Source organism: Grammomys surdaster, unplaced genomic scaffold (assembly GCF_004785775.1).
Source record: "Grammomys surdaster isolate TR1022 unplaced genomic scaffold, NIH_TR_1.0 188, whole genome shotgun sequence".
NCBI lineage: Eukaryota > Metazoa > Chordata > Mammalia > Rodentia > Muridae > Grammomys > Grammomys surdaster.
The window spans coordinates 12,574,852-12,599,050 of NW_021604633.1; the positions used below are offsets into that span (position 1 = coordinate 12,574,852).

Consider the following 24,199-nt stretch of genomic DNA (forward strand, 5'->3'; position numbering starts at 1 on the left):
TCCAGCCTTCATGAGGTCAAGGATCTCTTCTTCCACCTGTGCCCGGCAGGGCCCTCCACTCTTACATATTCAGCTGAAGCCTTGGATCCCTCCATAAGTGCTCCCAGGCTGGTGGTTAGGACCCTGGGAGCTGTGGTTGGTTGGTATTGTTGCTCTCCTCATGGTGCCACAAACCCTTTCAGCTCCTTCAGTCCTCACTCTAACTCCTCCATTGAGAACCTCATGATCAGTTCAATGGCTAGTTGTGAGCATCTGCCTCTGAATATGTCAGACTCTTGAAGACCTCTGAGGAGACATCCATATCAGGCCCTTATCTGCATGGACTTCCTGACTTCCACATCAGCATCTACCTTTGGTGACTGCACATGGGATGGATACTCAGGTGGAAAGGTCTTCAAATGGCCCCTCCTTCAGTTTCTGTCCCTCACTTTGTCTCCATATTTGCTCCCTTGAGTATTTTGTTGCTCCTTCTAAGAAGAACTGAATCACCCCCACTTGGTCTTCCTTTTTTATGAGCTTCATGTGGCCTGTGCGTTGCGTCTTGGGCATTTCAAGGTTCTGGGCTAATATCCAATAATCAATGAGTGAATACCATGTGTGTTCTTTTGTGATTGGCTTACTTCACTCAAGATGATAATTTCTAGTTCCATTCATTTACCTAGGGACCTCTCGAATTCATTGTTTTTAATAGCTGAGTAATACTCCATTGTGTAAATATACCACAGTTTTTTAATCCATTCCTCAGTTGAGGGACATCTGGGTTCTTTCCAGCTCCTGGCTATTATAAATAAGGCTGCTATGAACATAGTTGAGCATATGTCCTTGTTATATGTTCGAGCATCTTCTGGGTATATGCCTAGGAGTGGTATAGCTGGATCCTCAGGTAATGCTATGTCCAATTTTCTGAGGAACCGCCACACTGATTTCCAAAGTGGTTGCACCATCTTGCAGTCAGGTCTGGTTAGTACTTGGATGGGAGAACATTATTCTTTCTAAAGTGATGTTTGTGTAGATTTAAAAATACTGGGAGTTTGTTGAAGAGTTCACAAAGGTGACATCCATATAAAAACAAGCAATTAGTCATTAATTATTTAAAATAAGTGTGAGTTTATCAGGTTGTGTGTAATATTTGAGCATACATGTGCACAAATAATTCATTTTCTGATCATGTAGTCATCAACATTCCAGCATTTCTTGATTTTCACTAGATTATTCTGAGCATCTTTATTTACCTTTGTTTCTTTTCAATGTATTATTTATTCCTGAACCATAAACCCTAAGTCTTATGTAATAACCTGTTAATCATTTTACCTCATAGTTCCTCATTTTGCCAACTAATTACCGTTTACACAAACTTCACCACTCAATTATGATATGTCCTCTTCTATTAAGACATCTTTCATCTCTACGTAATGTACCTTAACTATTTTCAAAGAAATCTACATTGTTTATAACTTTTTTCTGCTTTCAGTAAATCCAATAAAATATTTGAAGACAAGAATTGTATCTTTCCAGCATACAGTTATAATCCAGAAATCCATTCATACCCATTATGTTATAGTTTTTAGAGTCATTTCCAAATCAAAATAGATCTCTTATATATTTGTAAACCAATGATGCTTAAATACCCTTTAATACCTTTAAGTACTGGAGTTTCTATAATACAATCATAGACTTGTATAGATACAGCACTAAACATAGTATTGAAAACCCATAACAAGTTTGATTAACTTTCTTTTTAGGAAATATATACACAGTTTTTATTAATTGACCCTGGAGAAGTAAGTTTATATCTTTGTCTATGAAAGTCTAAATTTATTTCCTTTCAAAATCTGATAGCTACAGAATAAAGTCTTGACATATTTATTAACCATAAAAATTTTAGTATGAAACTATGAATTTGTGCAGATCTACCAAACTGACCTGAGTGGATTAATCCTTCTTTTGTTACTAATTAGGATTAGAAATTCTGAACTTGGAAAACAATTATTTATCTATGGTTTTAATTGGAAAATTAAGATAAATTTTTCTAAGGTAATTTTAAAAAACTGGAAAAATTGTTTTGTGTATCTTTTAGAAATTTTTTTTGATTTGGCATTTTTAATATATTGTAACTACTAAAGAACATGCTCTTGGGCAAATTACTAAAGCAAAGATTGTCTTTCTTAATCTGAGTTTAACTTAAACCCAATTTAACCAAAGCATGTCCCTATCTACTATCATCTACTATCACCTGAGTTCTTAATCTTAGCCATTCTGACTGGTGTGAGATGGAATCTCAGAGTTGTTTTGATTTGCATTTCCCTGATGACTAAGGACACTGAACATTTCTTTAGGTCCCTGCTTGAAAAATGAGTGATCCCTTGAGTAGTTCTGTTCTCTAGGAGCCGCTGCAATATCCCAGAGCCTCCATCACCAGAGACAGGCAGTGGGATTATATCCTGGAAGCAGATGGAGAACACTGGTGACTGAGCAAACGCTTGCGAAAATACCAAGCTACCAATCTGTCCAGCCTCACAGGCAGACTCCTTGTCAGCAAACTAAGATTCCAGGCCTTTGCTAATTCTACTGTGACAGACAATCAGGTTTTACTATGAGAAAGAAGGCTTACACCATTCCTCTTTGCTTTGATGTTTCACTATGTTTCCAGCCTATAGACGAAACCACCTTTAGGGTCACAAGAGACTCTTTCCTTCTCCATCTCAAGTAAAAAGGCCAAACTTCTGAACTTTTAGAAATGGAGAAATGAAGAGAGGAGTCTCTACCCTTTCAGATACACATACGTTATATGATTAAATATCACAGATGTCCTGTCTGCCTCAATTATCTTGCATCCTACTCTTATATAATTCTGTTTATCTGAATTGCCATTTTATTCCCTGAAATCACAACAAAGCAAAACAAATCCTAATTCACTACAAATTTGAATGCAGCACAGTAAAAACAATCATCTAGAGCTTTTATTTAATATCAGTTACTCAGTCCTTAATATACACTTATATTTATAACTACTTAAGATATCTTTTGAAAGTGACTATTTTTAGGCTAGGGGCTAGAGAACTAAGGGCAACAATTTTAAGAGACCTATCCTAAACTGCAGATGACACAGCACCATCGAGTAGAAGAACAGTGGTGAGTTTGTTTGGTTAGACATCACTGCAGTCAGCCTTGGAATACCTGCTTATGCTGGCATGCTTTGAAAGTCATTTAGCCTCTAAAAGTGTTCAGAAATACAGATGAGGGCCATGACCTGCTACAGAACTGTAACTGGAAAAAGCTTGAGTTACAAACAATTACAAAGCACATTTTTCAATATTTTATTTTATTAGTTATTTTATTTATTTACATTTCAAATGTTATTTCCCTTCCCAGTTAAACCCCATATCCCCTCCATTGTCCCCCCTGCTTCTATAAGGGTGCTCCTCCACCTACACCCTCCCAACTCAGCACCCTATTCTCCTATGCTGAGTCAATGAGCCTCCACAGGATCAGGGGGCCCCTCTCCCACTGATTCAGGATAAGGTAATTTTCGGCTACTTATGCAGCTGGAGTCATGGTTCCTTCCATGTGTATTTTATGGATGGTGGTTTTGTCCCTGGGAGTTCTGGGGGATATGATTGGTTTATATTGTTGTTCTTCCTGTGAGGTTGCAAACCCATTTGGATCCTCCAGTCCTTCCCCTAACTCCTCCACTGGAGTCCTAGAGCTTAGTCCGATGTTTGGCTGCATGCATCTTCATCTATATTGGTCAAGCTCTGGCAGAGCCTCTCAGGGGACAGATAGATCAGGTTCTTGTCAGGAAGTGCTTCTTGGCATCAATAGCGTCTGAGTTTGGTGTCTGCAAATGGAATGGATCTCTAGGTGGGCAAATCTCTGGATGTCCTTTCCTTCAGTCTCTGTTCCACTCTTTGTCCCTGCATTTCCTTCAACAGGAGCAATTCAGGATTAATATCTTTGCGATGGGCCCTATCCCTCAAACAGGGGCTGTGCCTTACCTCTGGATATGGTCTCCATAGGTTCGCTCTTCCATTTGTTGGGTATTTTGGATAATGTCATTCCTGTTGTGTTCTTGGAACCTCCTGGGTCTCTGGCATCTGGGACTTTCTAGTGGCTACCCACAGTTCCCCATCTGCTAAACACCTCCGTTCAATTTCCTGACCCTCTGTACTTCTCTTCTGTCTCCCCCCACACCTGTTCCTGCCCCCTTTCTCCTCCCCATCCTCTCTCCCTCCCAGATTCCTCCCTCCCTCTACCTTCTGTGATTATTTTCTTTCCTCTTCTGAGTAGGGCTGAAGTATCCACACTTTGGTCTTCCTTCTTCTTAGGTTTCACATGATCTATGAGTTGTATCATGGGTATTTCAAGCTTCTCCCCCTCCTCCTCCTCCTCCTCCTCCTCCTCCTCTTCCTTCTACTTCTTCTTTTGCTAATATTCATATCAATGTTTATTTGAATAAAGAAGAATCTTCAATTCATAAAATGTTTCTGAAAATACAAAATAAATGAGTAAAATCAATACAAATTAAGAAAGTATAACAATCCACAAGAATAAAATGCTTGTAATATTATGAAACACTGATAAAAGCATCTTTATAATAACACAAATCAACCAGCCTAGTGCCTGTTAAATGCACTTGAAAAACATATTTGCATAATGGAAAATTCCTTCATCAGTAGAAATAAAGAAAGTAAAAGACACTTACACATAGGAAGTTCTAGAGCAACAACACTGATGAAAATTAATACCAGTGCTATGGAGGAAATGGTGTAGAATACGGATTCAAGCCTACACATGGCATCCCAGTATTCAAATACGCTAATTGTGTTTGTGAGGAATTTTGTCAGACAAGTTCTGCTAAAATGTGAGGTTGGTACCTAGGCAATTTTATCATTTTACATAGCACAAAAATAACAAACAGTGTAAGAATGGAAGAAAATATTTGTGACATATGTAATAGAGGATAAAGATATACATCATAATATCCAAGCAAATAACTGAAAGTTACTTGCTAAATATTCATAGATTTTACTAAGAGATTGTGGATTCAGTTAAATTTTATGCATTTTTTAATATAACTGTATACTGTTAACATAGATCTGAAAAATGCTACTTAAAGGAATTTAATTTAAATGAAAATTATCACTCATAATATGTAAATGATTATTAAATAACATTAGCAAATACTCAGTTGAAGATATTTCAAGGTTGGGATTATATTGTTCATAGAAAATGTCACATATCACAAAAAAAACACTATGGAGATGCTCAACTATGTTCTAAACAGAGACATTAGATTACACACACACACACACACACACACACACACACACAGAGTCAAACTGGTGTTTATTCTCTTGAAGTCATGTTGAAATATCAAAATGTATTTACTGTTCAAGGGATTCAAGAAATTGGACACTCTCATTGACTCTGGGAAATGACTCATCAAAACAATAAGTGAAATGTACAAAGTAGAGTACATTGTATCCTAAAGTAGCCTCACACACATGCAGATTTTCACACAAATATGATTCAGATAGTAACCAGAATAGTAATTTTTAAATAGTAAATAACTTGGGTTTTTAAATTCATGTTACTGAGGAATGAACTCAGCACATCACACATGCTAAGGAAGTAATGTCTCCACTGAGCCAGTTCTCCAGCCTATAATGATGAAATACCAGGCATAGTATAAAAGGTCATACAAGCAAATTATTTAATGTTGGAGTCCATTCATTCATATCTAATGTGACAACCACCATACAGCATGGTTCCATATAAAATCCATAACGATTTTCATAAAGAAGTTCATAGAGAATCCTATATACCTGACAGTAGTGAGAATACAACTCATCTTTCAGAAATTCTGATATTGAGCTATAGTATTTAAAATAAATTTATGCAAACCTTTAGTTTTGTTAAAATAAGTTTAAGAAAACGAAAACCTTGTTTTTAAAATGAACATAGTAGGGGTGAGGAGATGGCTCAGTGATTTAAGTGTACCTGCTGCCCTTTTAGGGGAACAGAGTTTGGTTCTCAGCTTTCATATTATTCTGTTCATACTGTGTCTAATAGTACCCCTAGCTTTTCTAGCCTCCTCTACCATCAACAAAATGTAGTCTCTCTGTCTCTTTATGTCACTCCCTGTCTGTCTCTTCTTTCTCTCCCACTCCTTCTCCCTTTCTCATAAATAAAATTCTAAAGTAAATAAACTATATAAGCTACCTAATGGAGTGTTCTAGATGGCTATTTGTATGTGAATATCAATGTGTCTATATACAGAAAAATGACTTGGATGGTTCCAGGGCATAATATTTCCAATAGTGATGTGTGGGAGAAAGAGGAGGGGGAACTAGCTTTTGCTCTGCTTCTATTCTTTATTCTTTATGTGCAACAAAATCATGTAAGGATATATATCTGGATACATTACTTGCCTTTGTGACTTCCTAGAGGTAGGTTGTGTTAATGAGCACACTGCATGCAGTTGCAGCAGGAACAGTGGGTATTTAGCACATCTGACCCAGCAATTAAGCTGGAGCACTCATGGGTAATGAACACTGTTCACCAGGTCAAATGACAAGGTGAAGTTTGGCTTCTGTATTGGCAGATTGAAAGTCATAAGGAAATTCTGAAAGCTAGAATCCTAATTGCAGGCTGTACAGTTTTTCTGTGAAGTGGAGAATGAAAAGTGTTGAACACATTATATTGACTGACATGGTAATCATATCTAAATTTTTTTCAAAACAATGGCTGATTGACAATATTTGTTAAAGAAATTATACAGCCTATTCTAGTGTATGTTATGTATGCTTTCATTACATCTGGATGTATGTCAAAAATGAACATTTAATTTAATACTAAGTATTTTTAATTTGGCTGTTTGTAAAAATTATGTTCTTTACAAAACCTGGAATATATAAATTTAAGATATATATATATATATGTGTGTATATATATATAAAACAATATATATTACACAAAAATACATTTCAATGATATTTAAGATATTAATGAAAATTTAACACAAACATTTTAAAAGGTAAATATACAATTTATTAGAGAATGGGGTAAAAAGAAAAAAATGAGAAAGTTCTCCTAAATGTAAAACATGTGCCATAAAATACTTATTTTTCAGGTTACACTTTTTTCGCGATGTCCCTGACTTCAGAGTGTTAGCATGCGGTGGAGATGGGACTGTGGGCTGGATTTTGGATTGCATAGGTAATGAAGACCTGTGTTTAATGTGGCTTGCATGAGCCTAGTAACCTTATCTTCTGCTCTTGTTCTGTCTTTTTTTTTTTTGTCTCTCAAGTATCTACAAGTAATGAAACATTGATGAATTCTGAATATTTTGTGTTTTTTTCAAACATACCCCTTGCTGGAACTTATTAATGCTTTAAAAAGTATGATGAATTGGTATTTAAAAGCTGGTACATTTTAAACAAATATTTACTTTAAAAATTTTTTAGTCCCTGAATTGTGTAATTTTTATTTGATAGAGGTCCTTTCAAAATAAGTATTAATTCAAACAAATTGACAGAATTTCTTTCTTTTTTTTCTTTTAAAGAAATGAAGATCAGAACATTCTGTCTTGTTAGCACTGAAAAACATTTCAAATTGAAAATGTCATGGTGGGAGTGGCAGGCACTATTCCCAGGCTGGGCTCCCCTCCCCAGTTGCCTATGTGCCATTAGTCAAACAAAGTACATGTTCTCATCAACACTTTTCTTATTAATCTAATGTTAGTCTACCACTAGTTTATGAAAATAGCCATTGAAAATTCCATTATTGGTATCCTAATAAAAGACTTAAAATATTTATAAATGATTCCTATGAAAAAGCTAAAATTCAAGAATTATAAAAATTACTGAGCTGTAATATATAAGTGCTGAAACATGGATAAGGATGTTAAAGTGAAGACAGGTAATTTTTGGCTAGTTGTGTGTCCCAACTTTAATGGTATTGCACTGGTATCCATAAGTTGTCTCATCATCTGATTTCTGCACATATAAGTTCATATACACATACAAAATCACACACACACACACAAACATACACATACCCACACACTGATATTTTTAGCTTAAGGAAGAAAGAGAAATATATAGATAGATAAATATATATATATATATATATATATATATATGTATGTTTGAGATTCTTTCATGATGTATGATGATTCAAGTAAAAGCATATGGAACTTTGGTGACAGATCTAGACTGTTTGGAACCTAAAAAACTTTATGATATAAAGCTAAAGCTAAATAAATAATAAGGAAACAAATGTGAACTTCTTGGGTCATCCAACTGGATCACTTTGTTCATTTGCTTTGAAATATTGAAATACTATGGATATGAACACTTAAACAGAGTTACTAACATTCATTCATTTTCAGAGTTCAACTGTTCTCAGATGTGTTAAACTGTCTATGGAGTTGGTGTGGCAAAAGAAATTTATGTAGGAACCTACTTATTTACCTGATGATATGCATTCTATGCTTCATGTACCTTCCTCCATCAGGATTTTAATAAGAACAAAATAGAGGCAAACATACACACTGCAAAGACACACACCACAAACATTCATGAACATACATACAAGGCATGATTCTGAGTAAACTCAAGATATTTATTTATTTTTCCTGATGTATGAACTATAAAGAACTTATTACTGCCTAAAGAATGATATTTATCTAATACATCAGTTAGCACAACATAAAAACACTGTCATTTGTAACTATATTTATAAAATTTAACTTGTGGATGTTTAAATGTACTTTGTGAAATTATTTAATGCACATTTGTTTGTTTGCTTGCTAATATTGATGTGTTTGGCTTAAAATATTGTTTCCTTTTCTCATTACACAGAAAAGGCCAATGTAGTCAAGCACCCTCCAGTTGCTATCCTGCCTCTTGGGACTGGCAATGACCTAGCAAGATGCCTGCGGTGGGGTGGAGGTAAGCTGGCTGCAATAGAATTCATCTGAAAAGCAGGAGAATACCTTTAATACTGCTCAATGGTTATCATATGGCTATAGTAATGTAAGAAGCATTTTATGCTTACTAAGTGTCTTAAAAATAATCAAAAGTTTGAAGGGATTGGTTGGTTAAGAAGTTTAGACTCGGTGACAGTCTTTAATTAAATATTAAAACTTGATCTTAGTGGGGTGCAAGTTTTCAAAATGTCTCCAGTTTGGTCTTTTCTTGCTTAGAAAATAAGGCACATATTTAGAACTCTAAGGCAATATTCAGATTGTTAATTTCCTATTATCTTCTAGTATACAAAGTAGATAGTGGTTATTGCAGCCTAAAATGGAGCATGTTCAAGGGTTATAAGTAGATATTGGACAAAAGCTATATCCTACACTGAAATTATGACCAATGTGATAAAATTTTAAAAACTAAAACTGGAAAAGTAAACATAGATGTGTTACTTTTCCAAGAATGAATACACTAAGTAGTGTTATTTGGATTTAACATTATTATAACCATCGTGCTCCATACTTTTGTATAATAGTGAGAAAAGGAAGGACAAGTAATAGAAATTCTGGTTGTATATTAAGTCAGGTGCAATACTTAAGACTTTCTGATAACAAGTGAATTGATCCCAGTAAAGAAAAGACCTCACTCACATGGAGGGGAACACTAATGGTCACATCATCCTGGCGTAGACTTCACGAGCAGAGGGAACCATGTTCAGTGTCCAAGGACTCAGAAGTGGTAAGGAGCTTGTCTTATGCAACTTACAGAGGGACAGTGGATAGAGCAGAGTGCATATGGAGACAATCATTCAGGGTAGACTTGAAAATACTTTGCTGAGTCATGACAGCTACCCACAGATTACCAGACAATTGTAGATTGTACTAAAGAAACAATCATTAAATTCTAAATATTTTCATATCGATACACATTTTGAGATATTTGAAACAGTCTTCAAAGACACTGTGACTCAGAAGCCCTTAGGGAGCTTGTTAAAAATAAAATGGTTGACCCTACCCTCCATTTGCTGAATGGAAATCCCTTGGGATGGAACTCAGGAAGACTATAGGTCATTTGAAAAAAATTAAAAATGAAAATTAAAACTTCCAAATAACTGTAATGCAGAACAAAGTTGAGAATTTTTGTTGCATATATGTCTATTCATTTGGTTGTAAACAAAATATAAACAGAATTAGAAGCTAAAATAAAAATACCACATATTCTACTTGACTTTTTCACATGTATATTATAGTAAAAGGATATTATTAATAATAGGTAAAATACCATATGACTGTCAAAGATAAAGATACACTCATTACGAGATGCTTCTGTTCACCAGTGATCTTACCTGTGTATTGATTAAAAAGAAGAAAGTGATCAGTGTGACATACAATGAATATAGTCATACATAGTCTGCTGTGTGCACTTAATGATTTAAAAATGCTTTTGATCTTTGAAAATTTAATTTATTATTATTTGTTTTTAAATGATCAAGTGAATTATATCTCAAATTGAATAAAGAAGTCTATATTTATTTAGGTTAGATTCATATAAAACCACATACATGATATCATTGATGGATGAAATAGGGGTTACATCATAAGTCAAAGATCAGATTAGAGATGAATTCTCAAAGTGCTTACTATATTCTGGTCCAGCAGAGTGGAAATAAATTACTGGGTCTTATCCTTTTAGAGATTAAATCTTCTTTAAATCATGTGGGCTGTAAATCTGTGGAGAATGATATACATGTACAATCAACAAAGCTTGGTGCTATGGAAGGATGAATTATACAAAAGTACTCCCATTAGCTGCATGGTCAATAAGGCCTTCCTAAGGAGTTCTCATTTTGACAGGTGCTTGGCTTTGAGGAAGGAGACAGTTTCTAGTGTTAAAATGACTAAAAGAGTTAGGGGAAGGTACGAGGAGATGTGATTGAAGGAACCCGTGGTTGGGCAGGGTGTTAGAGAAAGGACTGAAGGAGCTGAAGGGGTTTGCAACCCGATAGTAAGAACATCAACCAAACAGATGCTTCAGAGCTTCCAGGGACTAAACTACCAACCAAAGAGTACATATGGAGGGACCCATGGTTCCAGCTACATATGTAACTGAGGATGGTCTTGTCAGGCATTAGTGGGACAAGATGCCCTTGGTCCTGTGGAGGCATGATACCTAGTGTAAGGGAATGCCAGGGCAGAGGGATAGGAGGGGGCAGGTAGGTGGGGGAACACACTCATAGAGGCAAAGCGGAGGGGGATGGGATGGAGGATTTGAGAAGGAAACACAGGGAATGGCGACAGCATTTGAAATGTTAATAAATAAAATAACCAATAAATAATAAAGTATTTCTTAAATGTTAAAACAAAGCAAAACAAAAAGAAGCCTGATGGAATTTTCCAAGAGCTCAGTTCTTAGGTGATGGATATTAGGGTTAGAGATGAAGGAGCTTGAACCTTCATTAAGATTCACACCACTATACTGTCCTCCTGCTTTCTAGTTCTTTTTACCATTCTCTCATGATGTTTCCTGTACCCTGAGGGAGGAGAAAATAAATATAAATATTTCATTGCTGTACCTGTTCTCAGTGCTCTGAACTGGCATGAGTCTCTGCCTTAACCAGAGTCCAGGGCAAAACAAAGCGTTGTTGACCAAGGTGAGGAAAGCATCAAACTACAAGTAAAGACTTTAAAGACAGTTTTCCATGTCTGTTTAGCAAAGCAACAGTAAAAAGTCTCCTGGGCCAAGACCTTTCCAGTTATGGATTTTTATTGTGTCTACCATATTAAGCATGAATTCCCTCCTATACAAGCCTCCAATTTAACCAGAAAGCGGTTTGTTGCCCCCATGACAGTTCTGGTTCTGCATCAGTGAGTACAGCATGCCAGGAAGGTCAGTATTATAGCATGTAGGGCCCAGAAGAACACAGAGTCTTTTCCTTTTCTCCATCTGTCTTGCACAGAACCCTCTGGCATGAAAACAATGATCCAGAAGTGATGATATTGTTCTGTGTCAGTTCAAAATTCATTTCTTTAGGTCTAGTAATCCAAAAATGTGTTGTTTTCAACAGTGTGTGTTCATACCATAAGTTTATTAATTATGTCAGGCAACTGACAACAATTATCAATAGTGTATGCTGTTTGGAGAACAGCTGAGACTTGCTTGAACAGTAACTGTGAGGAGATATCCCACTCCCAGAAGTGAGACATTAATTTTGTAAGTCATGTCTTTTGGGAATAGCATTGCATACCAGTGTAAGAATTTCCATTCAAACTTAATTTATTGATTGATTGATTGATTGATTGATTGATTTACTGATTGATTGATTGATTGATTGATAGAGTTTTACTAAAGATACTTTAATTTATATACAAACCAGTAGATTTCCATGTGCTATTTTATATATCCCTAACTTTGCATAATTTACCCTCTATCCTTCCCTTCACTGTCTCATTTGCCCCATCCCTATTTAAACCTCTAGTGTGATCTCCTCTATTATTTCATGTGATACATGTTTAACTATCGCTCTAATTTTGTATTTTAAATGAAATTGTAAAAATGTGTGTCTCTGTATGGATTCTTCATACACCGTTATTTTGGCTAACTCTTTTCTCAGCTTCCACATTTATTCCTTCCCATAATACCTCTCTACCTAAACCTTCTCCCTTCACTGTTCTGTTTTAAAGGTAATGTGCCATGTCTGATTAGTAATAAGTTTCTTGGGCCATGACCTTCAAAGTTATGGATTTATGCTGTGTCTACATTAAGCATAAATTCCTTCCTACACAACAAGCCTCAACTTTACTTTACTTTTATTATTTTATCTTATTTTGTTGACTAGCGTTATTCTCAGGTATTTTATTAACTTTTATTTTATTAGACTTTTCTCTGACTCTCTATTTTTCTATGTCTCTCTGTCCTCTGTGTCTTCTCCATCAGGTGTATGTGTGCCTCGTGTGTGTGCATGTGTGTATGTGTGAGTGTTAGAGTTTCCAGGACTATTTCAATATCATCATTATTTATAGATCTCTTCAGATTATTTATAATGGTTTAATTTTGATTTGTCATATTCATCCACGAATTCATTCATATCATTACATTATTCATTTTATAGAGAAAAAATTTTTAAGGTTTTGCTTTAGAATCATCCAATGTTTACTGGCATCTTTGGTATCATATCTATTTTCCCTTCTAATTTCATTATTTGTAAACTTTCTTGCCATCAATTTGGGTAAGATTTTATCAAATTTCATCTTTTCAGTAAATTATTACTAGATGTAAAGCCACAAATTAGTAGATAGTTTTGTTGGGTATAATTCTCTAGCTTGGAAATTTTAGTATGTCAGAAGGAAAAATATTCTTCTATTCCTTCTGTCTTTAAAAGTTTCTGTTGCTTAATTAGATATTACTCTATAGAACTACATTAAAAAGTGACTTACCATTACATTTTGCAGTTTTAAATACCTTTTAAAATAGTTTTTTCTTTGATGTTTTTAGTGTTTTAATATAAAATCTTATGGGTAGTTTCATTTCTAGTCCCATTTTATTTTATATATGCTTCTTGAACCTCTATGGACATCTATTTCTCTATGTTTGAAAAATGTTCTTATTTTACTTAAAATATTTCCTATGCCTTTGATATAGTATTCCTTTTGCCATTCTATGATTTAATTAAAAAATTGGACTTTTCTTACCCCAAATTCTTGTGTAATCTGTTCATTTATTTTCAAATTAACCAATGACATATCCTGACCTACATCTTATTTTCATTCTCCAATATTTTTTCCTATACAATCTCTGTGCTTATACAACCAATCCTTGGGCAGCTCTGTCACAATTTGAACCTGACACTACTATTCTAGAAGTCTGTGCACCTGGACAGATAACTCAGGATCCTCTCCAAACTCTTCCCCATCACACAGTTTTCACAATATGTTGTGGGAGCTATGTGCCAAGTACCTTTCCTTGTGTCAACTCCAGGTTCTTTCTTAGATCCACATCTTCTCTGGTGTTAAAAGTGTGAGACTGAGTGTTTTACTCTGGGACAAGTCTGTTATTCTTCCCCAATCTGCTGGTTCTACTGCATGTTGTTGGACTCCTTGTACCCTGGAGACCTAAGCTTCTCTCCTTTTATAGATTCTATTACATATTTTATGACCTGTTTTCTTGTTTTACCTGATGTGTATTCCTGCCAAATCCCTCATCACCAGTTTCTGAGTGTGGAACCCCATAGCCTAGGGACCTTAGCTTGGTTTACCTCAGCTATTACCCTATGTTGTACCACTGTCTAAATATGTATGGATTGCTTTTGTCTGCTCAAAAATGTAACTTTTGACATGATCACTAGTATTAGGTTGTGAATATTCTATTCCATATGTTTAAGATTCATATACTAAGAACTGCTTATTCATCATCTTATTTACTCCTCAGAGCAAATATGATATTGGGGAGGTGAGTAAGGTAATATGGAGGGAAGTTAAGAAACAAGCACAATAACATCTCCAGGGTTAGTCTACAGTCTTAACTGGATGGATGGCAAACACTCATGGGTAAATGTAAGAAAATATAATATCAAATCAACTTGGGGGAATGCACACTGACCATCCAGAGCTAATTCATTAAAGCATGGATTTAGCATCTTAGCAAGGGAAGCCTTAGTGATAAGAACAAACACATAAACAAATGAACAAATAAACTTGTATGAATGAGCTTGTACTTCTTCTATGAAGGAGTAGCTCTGAGCACAGCGGCTGAAGACTACAAAAGTCAGGCATCTGATGCTTTTTGTTGATAGGTGGCTTCCAAAAGAAGTGTTCTCTGAGTTGTAACCACGCTGAAACCTTAACAACCAGCTAACAGAAAGCATGGGTGCACTAAGAGTAAATAAATTATGAAATAGAATAAAATCTGCCCAAAATGAACAGTTTATTTTCTTAATGTTTCTCTTCGTTACTAGAAGAAAACATGAAGAAAAGGCACAGGGAGAAAGTGTAACATGACAACACAGTTTGCGATTTCAGCAATAAGGTTGAATGTGGCATTCTGTTATATAAGGGTGCGTCTAAAGTGTAGAATTGCAAATTAAAATTAATCACATTTTAATATAGTGATACAAAAATGTTTTTGACTGTTGGGCAAACTGAGGATTTATACGACAAAAAAAAAGAAGAAATATTTGTTGCAACTGAAAACTAAGCACATCTTGCCACAAGTTGTTTATTCTTAATTTACATTAAACTTAGCATTAAAATGCACTCATTGGCTTGAGAATAAGTCATATTAAAAAGCAAAAACATATAAGTGTAACTCTCATTAATCGGTTTATATGCTGTCTTCCTATTTTCCTAACATTTTCCTATTTCCTAACATTTTTTCGTTAGGTTATGAAGGTGAAAATCTTATGAAGATCCTAAAAGACATTGAAAGCAGCACAGAAATCATGCTGGACAGGTGGAAGTTTGAAGTCACTCCCAATGACAAAGATGAGAAAGGAGACCCCGTGCCTTACAGCATCATCAATAACTACTTTTCCATTGGCGTGGTAAGATTTGCCACTAAATCTTATTTTTTCCTTGTCTTAAATATTCAATGAAATGTATTAATCTATGAAATTTTACTGATAATATACAATTTATGTTAACATTTTGTTAGGAAATACTTTTTTTCTTTCAAAATGTACTTACATAATTTATGTTGAAGAAGTTTTCTGTCTTTTTGTGTATCTGTGTACCACTTGTGTGCCTGGTACCTAAGGAAGGCAGAAGAAGATATTGTACCCTGGGGTGAACTGTACTTACGGATGTTTGGGGCCATGATGAGGTACTACAAATTAAACCGAGGCCCCTAGAAAAGCATCCAGTTCTCTTAAATGCTGACCTATCTCTCTGACATTAGAAATGCCTGTTCTGATGCATAGTATGGCTTTAAAATCATTTAAAGGGATACTATCAGTAGCTCATAAATTTCATGACTTATACAAAGGAAAGCCATCACTTCTTGCTTGACTGCTTCTGTTACCAAATGGAGATTAGAATGATTGATAATATATGTATACATTGCTGAATATAAGAAGCACTCATGAAAATGTGTAAAATGTCTTATAAAATCAAAAGCAAAAAAGCAGATCACATACCTACAATATTGCAGGATATACATTACCATTCTAATACCTCAAAGTGAGAAAATACTGGACCAAAGCAAGACTGAAAACAGGATGGGCAAACTACAAACTCAGCATCTCTGTCTGATGTCTTTCCAGATTTCTATTTCCTTTCATCTTTGTTGCCTACAACACAATTCTTTGACTTGGCTGGTTCCATTCCCTCTCAGTAGCTTTCCTTGGCAGGTATCTGATGGCTCTGGCATCTCTAATACCTTGGGGTATCCAAAGCACCTTCAACTTTACGGCTTCTTGTTTCAGTGTCTGGATCCACTCATGATCTTTGGGGCTCCTCCAAAGGGCTTGGGTCATTTCTCCAGCGCACTGCTATAGCACTCTAGGATTTGATTGACTCCCCTCCAGTGCTGATGCCATTATTGGTGATCGTCCCACAGCATTGGCATCTCCAGTTCACTGGAGTCTACCACTGAAAAATAGACTTCACCAAGAGTCTCTCATAGGATACCTTGGTGATGCCAAGCCTCAACTCATTTGCATGACCCTTTCAGTCCTGGGCTGTCAACTGCAAATGATGCTGTGCTTTCACCAGTAGCCTTCCATGGCCTCTCACAGTGTCAAGGCTCAGCTGCTCTCCATGACCCTTTTATGCCTTTAAAACCAGTACCACCTGGATGATTCTTATACATTACCTATTCTAGCTGCAGCATGAGGTACAAACTCGGCTATTTCTGGAACAGTTTCCTTGTACTCTCAGAAACCACTTCCCAGAAGATTTTACTTCACTGATGCCGGTCTCTTCTTAATCACTGCTAATTTGTTAGCTCTAAGTAACCGGCATGAATTGACTCAATAGTCCCTTCTTTTTTTGATTCTTAAGCCAGAGCTATATAGCCAAAACTGTGGAGTTCTGCAGCTTACTGGTGCTGGAACATGGTTCTATTATATCCTTGTTCTCTTATAACCTTCATTGCCTAGGCTTGGCTATCCTGGACCTTGCTCTGTAGATTGATCTTGAACTCAAAGACCTACATGACTGTGTATCCTGAATGCTGGGATTAAAGACATGTACAAACCATCCCTGGACTTATACTTTTCATTCTCTAGAAGTTGCTCTGAGTCAGAGCTTTTCATGGCCACTATTCCTAAAGATCTGTGTCAAAAGGCCGTGTCTTCTAGAATCAAGATATGGATCACAATTGTGCCCTTTATTTCTGTATTGCAGTTAATTCCAGATTAAAAATCCAAATGAAAATAATAACCAGGTAATATAACACCTAGCATGACATGCCTATTCCTTGTGTACCTGCATACACAACAATAAGGTTATTTGGGTGGGATCTTATCCGGAGATCTCAACTCCCTTAATCTGGTTGGGTGGTTGTTTTGTTTTTTTGTTTTGTTTTTGTTTTTGTTTTGAGACATGGTTTCTCTGAATAGTCCTGGCTGCCCTGGAACTCACTCTGTAGACCAGGCTGGCTTCGAACTCAGAAATCCAACTACCTCTGCCTCCCAAGTGCTGGGATTAAAGGTGTGCACCACCACTGCCCGGGTTGTTTTTGTTTGTTTGTTCATTTGTATGTTTTGTTTTGTTTTTCTTGAACACTAGATTCTGTTCCATTTCACTTTTTGGTGTCCCTTTATTACTTGAACTATGTATTTAATTATTTTCCTCTCAAGGCTTGCTACACTTGATCAAAATGCTCTTTCTGGGAGTAATCCAAAGGATGAAGTCTGTGCTGGGCTTTTCTGAGATCGCTCTCTCTCTCTCTCTCTCTCTCTCTCTCTCTCTCTCTCTCTCTCTCTTTCTCTGTCTCTTTAAATAGTTGTATTTATTTATATTCCAAGTGTTTCCCAGCTTCCCTGTTCCTCCTCCAAGAGTACTTCACCCCATCCCACATCTCCTTTGCCTCTGAGAGGGTACACTCCTGACCCTTCTTTCCAACCCCACCCCAACCCCCACCTCACTCTTCCACATCCCCTTTGATTTTATAAGCTAAATGATTGAATGAATCTGAGAAAAAACTTTGAAACTTTAGACATTTAACATTGTATAGACTGCTATAGACTATGAGACTTTTGAAGTTGTACTAAATGTCTTTTGCATTATTCTATGGCTAGGTATGGCCCACTAAGATCATAAGCTTCAACAAACATATAGAGGCCAGCGAGTGGAATATGGTCGTTTGAACATTCTTGGCTCAGGGAGTGGCATGATTAGGAGACGTGGCCTTGTTGCAGTAGGTGCTAGAGGAAGTATATCACTACTGGGGGAGTTTTCAGACCCTCTTTCTAGCTGCCTGGGCTATGGTCTGCTCCAGGCTTCCTTTGAATGAAGATGTAGAGCACCATGTCTGCCTTTACAGTGTTATGCTTCGAGCCATGATGGTAATGGACTGAACTTCTAAAACTGTAAGTCAGCCCCGATTAAGTGTTGTCTTTTCAATGGGATGGGTATGGCCCTCATGCCTCACTGGACAACGACAGGGGGACTGGAGCCATTACAAGGTCCCCTTCAAGTACTGGAGGTCAGGCCTCTATCCCCGCCTTTGCAAGTTTAGAATTGCCACAGCCCTTCTATACTTAGAGAAGGGAGGAGATGTAAGGGGTAGCCCTGCTTACCCACTGAAGGCCTAAAATCAGCCATAGGCCTAAAATCAGCAATAGGCCTGTCATACAGGTATACTAACACCAAGTCTTGGGTCTCAGTGGAAAAACATCGAAACAGATGGCTATAAGCTAATGTAAACAGGCAGCTTTTGTGGAAATTTACAAGCTTGAGTAGTCATAGACCTTGTAAATAGGTAGCCTGAGCAGACAATACCAACTTAGATAAGGACAAGCAAGTCATAGGCAGAGTCATAGTGACTTGTCCCCTGAACCTTCACCCAGCTGATACCTGGTTCTGAAGATATCTGTATTCCCCCTGAACACCCACACTCCAGTGTCATTCCCTTCCCCTCATCCTGCCTTTCTGTGTTTATAACCCCTGTGTGAATGAATTGCGATTTGAGAAAAAATAAATTAAAAAAAAATAAATGTTGTCCTTTATAAGAAAAGAAAATATATCTTATTTTTACATCTATGGTACAAATATTATAATATCCAACTATAATCTGTGAAATAGCTGCTACCATTGTCAAGTTCTTAATAAATGAAATGGGTAACTTCATTTCTCTTAAAGTCCTATGCATACAGAAAATTAGTGTTTGTCAAAATTATTTAAAATAGAATCCTTAAAATGTTCATATTTTGTATATCTATAGCCAATAATTACAAAATTAAAATAAGTTATTGATAATATCATATCTTATTTATTTAATTCCACTCCATGTAAACATTTCTCTGGTACATGCACTAATACTTTATAAAATGCATTAGTTTCTTCTCTTATATCAATAGTCAAACTACTATGAAATATAGCTTGACTAAATTTCTCATCAGTATGCCTATTAATTTAACTTTACACTGTTGTTTCTATTACACATATAAATTATATATATGTATATATGATCACATATATAAAACTTAAGAGATTGACATAAATAAATGTGAAATTTTAATTGATAATAACACTGTGGTGTTATTATCTGCAAGAAAAATATAGTATGTTTGATCTTATTTAGAAATCCTACTATGGGCTACTTCTGATCTGGGCCCGAGCATAGAGCAGGTCACAGGCAGCAGCTTAGCACCCAACCCCAGAAAACCGAGAGAAAGAGGGACTCCCAGGAGCTTTAACTCAGGCAGTATCCCAGGTAAAAATGAATCACCCGTGATATCTGCTGTTGGAAGTTCTAATCCAGATGCTGGCCTTCGAACTTACACTACTCAGACCTTTGAAGGGCCACTGACAAGAACATCAAACAGCTAGAGATTGACATCACTAATCTGAAGAAATCCCTCGTTTCGCCGTCTGAAGAGACCTCCTAAAATCGCAAAGATCCTTATTGGACTTGATTTACTCTATTACAATAGAAACGGCTGTGTACATCTCTTGACTGTGTACAGCTCTTAAAGAAGAAGGTTGCCTTTACATAGACAAGACAAGGAGGGTTAAAGAGAGCATGAAACAGGTAGTGAAGGCCCTAAGAAAAATCAGAGAGAGAAAGAGACAGATGAAGACTGGTACAAGAATTGGTTTTCAGCCTCTCCAAGGTTGTCAAACCTATTTCCTCCCATCTTGGGACCATTATTTGGGTTCTTTTTGCTTTTTTCTGGTGGTCCCTGACTCTCAAATAGGCGGACTAACTCTGTAATACAACAGATAAATAATTTGGCAGCAAAACCTACTCAGATACATTATCATTAGCTAGCTATGGAGGAACACGAGACTCAAGATGAGGTTGTTACTTTATACAGGGTGTTTCCAAAACCCATCTCCACCCAACCTAAAAGGGGGGACTTCTGTCCCTAGACCAAGCAGAGAGGGACCACCCAGAACCCCCTCTGTCAGGCGATCTGAATTCTTGCTTAGGCTGCGAGGCTAAGCACTGCAAGGGAATATAAATAAAAGATAAAAATATCTATCTGGGTTCCCTGAGGGACAAGCATGACTGCATAGGGGTTGATGTCAAAAGCATCCCCTCTTCAAGAAAAAGACATCGGGATGGGTATGGCCCTCATGCCTCACTGGACATCGACAGGGGGACTAGAGCCATTACAAGGTCCCCTTCAAATACTGGAGGTCAGGCCTCTATCCCCGCCTTTGCAAGTTTAGAATTGCCACAGCCCTTCTATACTTAGAGATGGGAGGAGATGTCAGGGGTAGCCCTGCTTACCCACTGAAGGCCTAAAATCAGCCATAGGCCTAAAATCAGCAATAGGCCTGTCATACAGGTATACTAACACCAAGTCTTGGGTCTCAGTGGAAAAACATCGAAACAGATGGCTATAAGCTAATGTAAACAGGCAGCTTTTGTGGAAATTTACAAGCTTGAGTAGTCACAGTCCTTGTAAACAGATAGCCTTGGCAGACAATACCAACTTAGATAAGAACAAGCAAGTCATAGGCAGAGTCATAGTGACTTGTCCTCTGAACCTTCACCCAGCTGATACCTGGTTCTGATGATATCTGTATTCCTCCTGATCACCCACACTCCAGTGTCATTCGCTTCCCCACATCCTGCCTTTCTGTGTTTATAACCCTTGTGTGAATGAATTAAGATTTGAGAAAAAATAAAAAAAAAGAAATCCTACTATTTACATTCAAATGAGAAATGCAAAGTTTGGCAACTTACTGGGTTAATAATTTATATATGATTGAACTCAACCGTTTAAAGGATATTAAATCACTTAATGATTTAAAGAAATTTTTCCTGAGTCCATACAATTTTATCAACTACATAAGAGTTCTGGTGCCCAGCTATGGATTCTTTTCCAAGAACAAAGCTTTAACAGATCCTCTCCTGCCTCTAATATTTACATTTCACCAAGGTTTTAAAAGAAAGACATCATGAGTTACATCATCTTCTGCACGGGAATTCATTTTGCCTGATTTTGAAGCTGAATGCAACTAGCTTAAGTTGTATTAATGCACTTTTTTCTTTCTATTGCTAGGTAGTCCAATATAATCATATATGACATGTTATTGGTCCCTCAAATGAATTAATGCATATTTTGAAGGTTTCTAGTCTTAATATTATGAATGATGGCAGCTATTTCATATGTATAGGACTAGAAAACCATTGAGATATATTATTGTAGACAGTGTAGTGTTGTGTTTCATAAAGGTATTTACATTGTGTATAGTATTACTTTGAACACACACCCCCATACCCTGCTTTCTCTTCCTGCTCATATTCCTTCCCACAGACATTTTCACTTCTATTTCATTCACATGTGGAATTTTATATAGCTATGAAAATTCTAGGAATCATGCTTTACACACATGAGTAAAGGTAGACAATAATTGTCTTCTAGAATCTGAGTAATTTACTCAATACGATAATACCCAGTTGTTTTCACGTTCCTGGAAATGTTATTATTTAATATTCTTTACATCCTACTGAAACATCCTTGTATAAACATACTACATTCCCTTTATTGATTTGATGGACTCCTAAGCTTATATGACAGATTACTGTGAAGAGTATGTTTCAAAAAATTTCTCATGTATATTTATATGCCTTGTTTCTTTGACAAAACTGTCTAAAGAAAAGTCACTTAAGGGAGAAGGGACATTTTTTTTTTTTTTGCCTTGACCAAACAATCCAACACCACAAGTCACAGCAGCAGGAATTGACGTTTCTTGTCATATTCCATATACAGTTTTGAAGCAGAAAGTCATGAGTTCTTGTTTTCTGATTGCTTTTGCTTTTCTATTCAGTCAGATGCCTCAGCACATAAAATAATGATGCCCACATCTTGGACAGGTCTTATCACTTCAATTAATCCAATCTCCATACTCCTTCACAAGCATCCCCAAGGGAAACCTAATAAAGAAAACCCCACACAAGCATGTCAGGAGTCCTTTCCCACAAGTGATTTTAGATTTTGTCAAATTTACAGCAAAGATTAACCATTAAAACTTCATCCCTTGTCATCTCGACACTTGAAGTAATCTCTTTGAATCATACAATCCCCCCACCCTTGCCTCTGCGGGATCTCCATCATCTCCTAGTATAGAATGCACTCAGACCAACATCAAGCCACCTTGCTCTTTAGCCATTCCAAAACTCTTCAGAGTCATTTTCTGAGACTCACTGCAATTTATTAACTGTGATGTTCTAGATTAAAAATTACACAGTTCACATGAACAACAGTACAGGATACATGTAGAAAAAGTGATAGTGGAGTCACAGCAAGGAAAGATCAGATAAGAATAAGAATGATAACCAGCTGTGCAAAGATCAAATACTGCACTCAGTTGTCTGGTGTTGAACTCACAATATCATCATATATTCTCCAAAGTGCAAGGTAGTACAACCACTCCAGCCCTGCTTCCTGGGGCACTTGTAGCCTATCTCTTCTGCTGGCTTTTTTCCATAATTGCAGCTTTTCTCAGTATAAATCCCATTGTCACGGCTTCTCTAATATTTTAGGGTATCTATTGAACTTAATTTTAATCTTCACAGCTTCAGAGAGTAGCTCCCTTTGGCCTCCTTCTAGGAAGCCCAATCATGCCTGGAATTATCATCTCCTTGAAACAGTGGAATAAGACTGTTGTACCTTCAATCCTGTATCATTCATGCATGCAATATTAGCTCTATGTAGACATGGCTGACAAGTTCTGCCACCAGCTTGAATGGAGCCTGCCCCAACCTGGCCTTAGAGCTGTAGTATTTTGCATGTCTTCGTAGCTCATGGTACAAAAAATCATCTTCCTAGGCATTCATTTTTCAGCAGGGAGCCTCTTTGTGATGTTTTAAAGTCAAGCTACCTGCTACCACATAAATCTGAGATTTGACAGGTTGGAACTTTAATGGATAGGTTTTCCCCTCTGATATCTTTCCTATTGTCCCAGTGTAGAGAATGAGTTTGGTCTTTCATAATTACAGATGCTTTGGTTTTTGTACTCTTCTTTGCTATAATAAAATTTATAATAAAATATAAATTTTCATCAGGAAATCTCACACTTTACTAAGCTTTTTACTGTTTCTCCTGCTGTCTCTCTTGTCTACTACAGATTTGAAAAAGAGGGCAGAGTAACAACCATGCTACTGCCTGGTTTAAATACTTCTAGATATTTCTTTTGCTAAAGAAGTAGATCTGTTCATTCTGTATTCATTTTTGCTCCATTTCTCAGGACATTGGCCTAGTGAAGCCTGATTTTTGACCAGAATAAAATACATATGGCCCCAAAGTCAGGTGTCTATAGAATATGTACCCTACTCTTAAACCACTCAGGCAAGGCTTTCGCTGTATGTTTTTACCAGCACTTTCATCTTTCAAGTTCCTGGCTATATGGTCCATTGATTTCTGGCTGCAACACTTTAGGGCTTTTGTAGCAAGCAGCTGAAATGTCTCACTTTCCTCCCATAAACCAGTTCCACAGGCCTAAGAACTCAATGGTTACATTTAGCACAACAGTAACTTTGGAACTAGTTCTCTGTGTAGTTATTTGTGTGTGTGTGTGTGTGTGTGTGTGTGTGTGTGTGTGTGTGTGTGT

The 24,199-nt window shown here is 36.6% G+C and overlaps 1 protein-coding gene across 4 annotated transcripts in view; it reads left to right on the forward strand.

The window, feature by feature from the left end:
* Dgkb (diacylglycerol kinase beta) overlaps positions 1-24,199 on the forward strand; it is a 644,882-nt gene that overhangs the window by 270,865 nt on the left and 349,818 nt on the right. For all 4 annotated transcript variants that reach the window (XM_028768913.1, XM_028768911.1, XM_028768912.1 and 1 more), the window contains 3 exons: positions 7,133-7,218; positions 8,865-8,954; positions 15,353-15,513. In XM_028768913.1, coding sequence (XP_028624746.1) covers positions 7,133-7,218; positions 8,865-8,954; positions 15,353-15,513 — 337 coding nt within the window. The remainder of the gene's footprint in view (positions 1-7,132; positions 7,219-8,864; positions 8,955-15,352; positions 15,514-24,199) is intronic.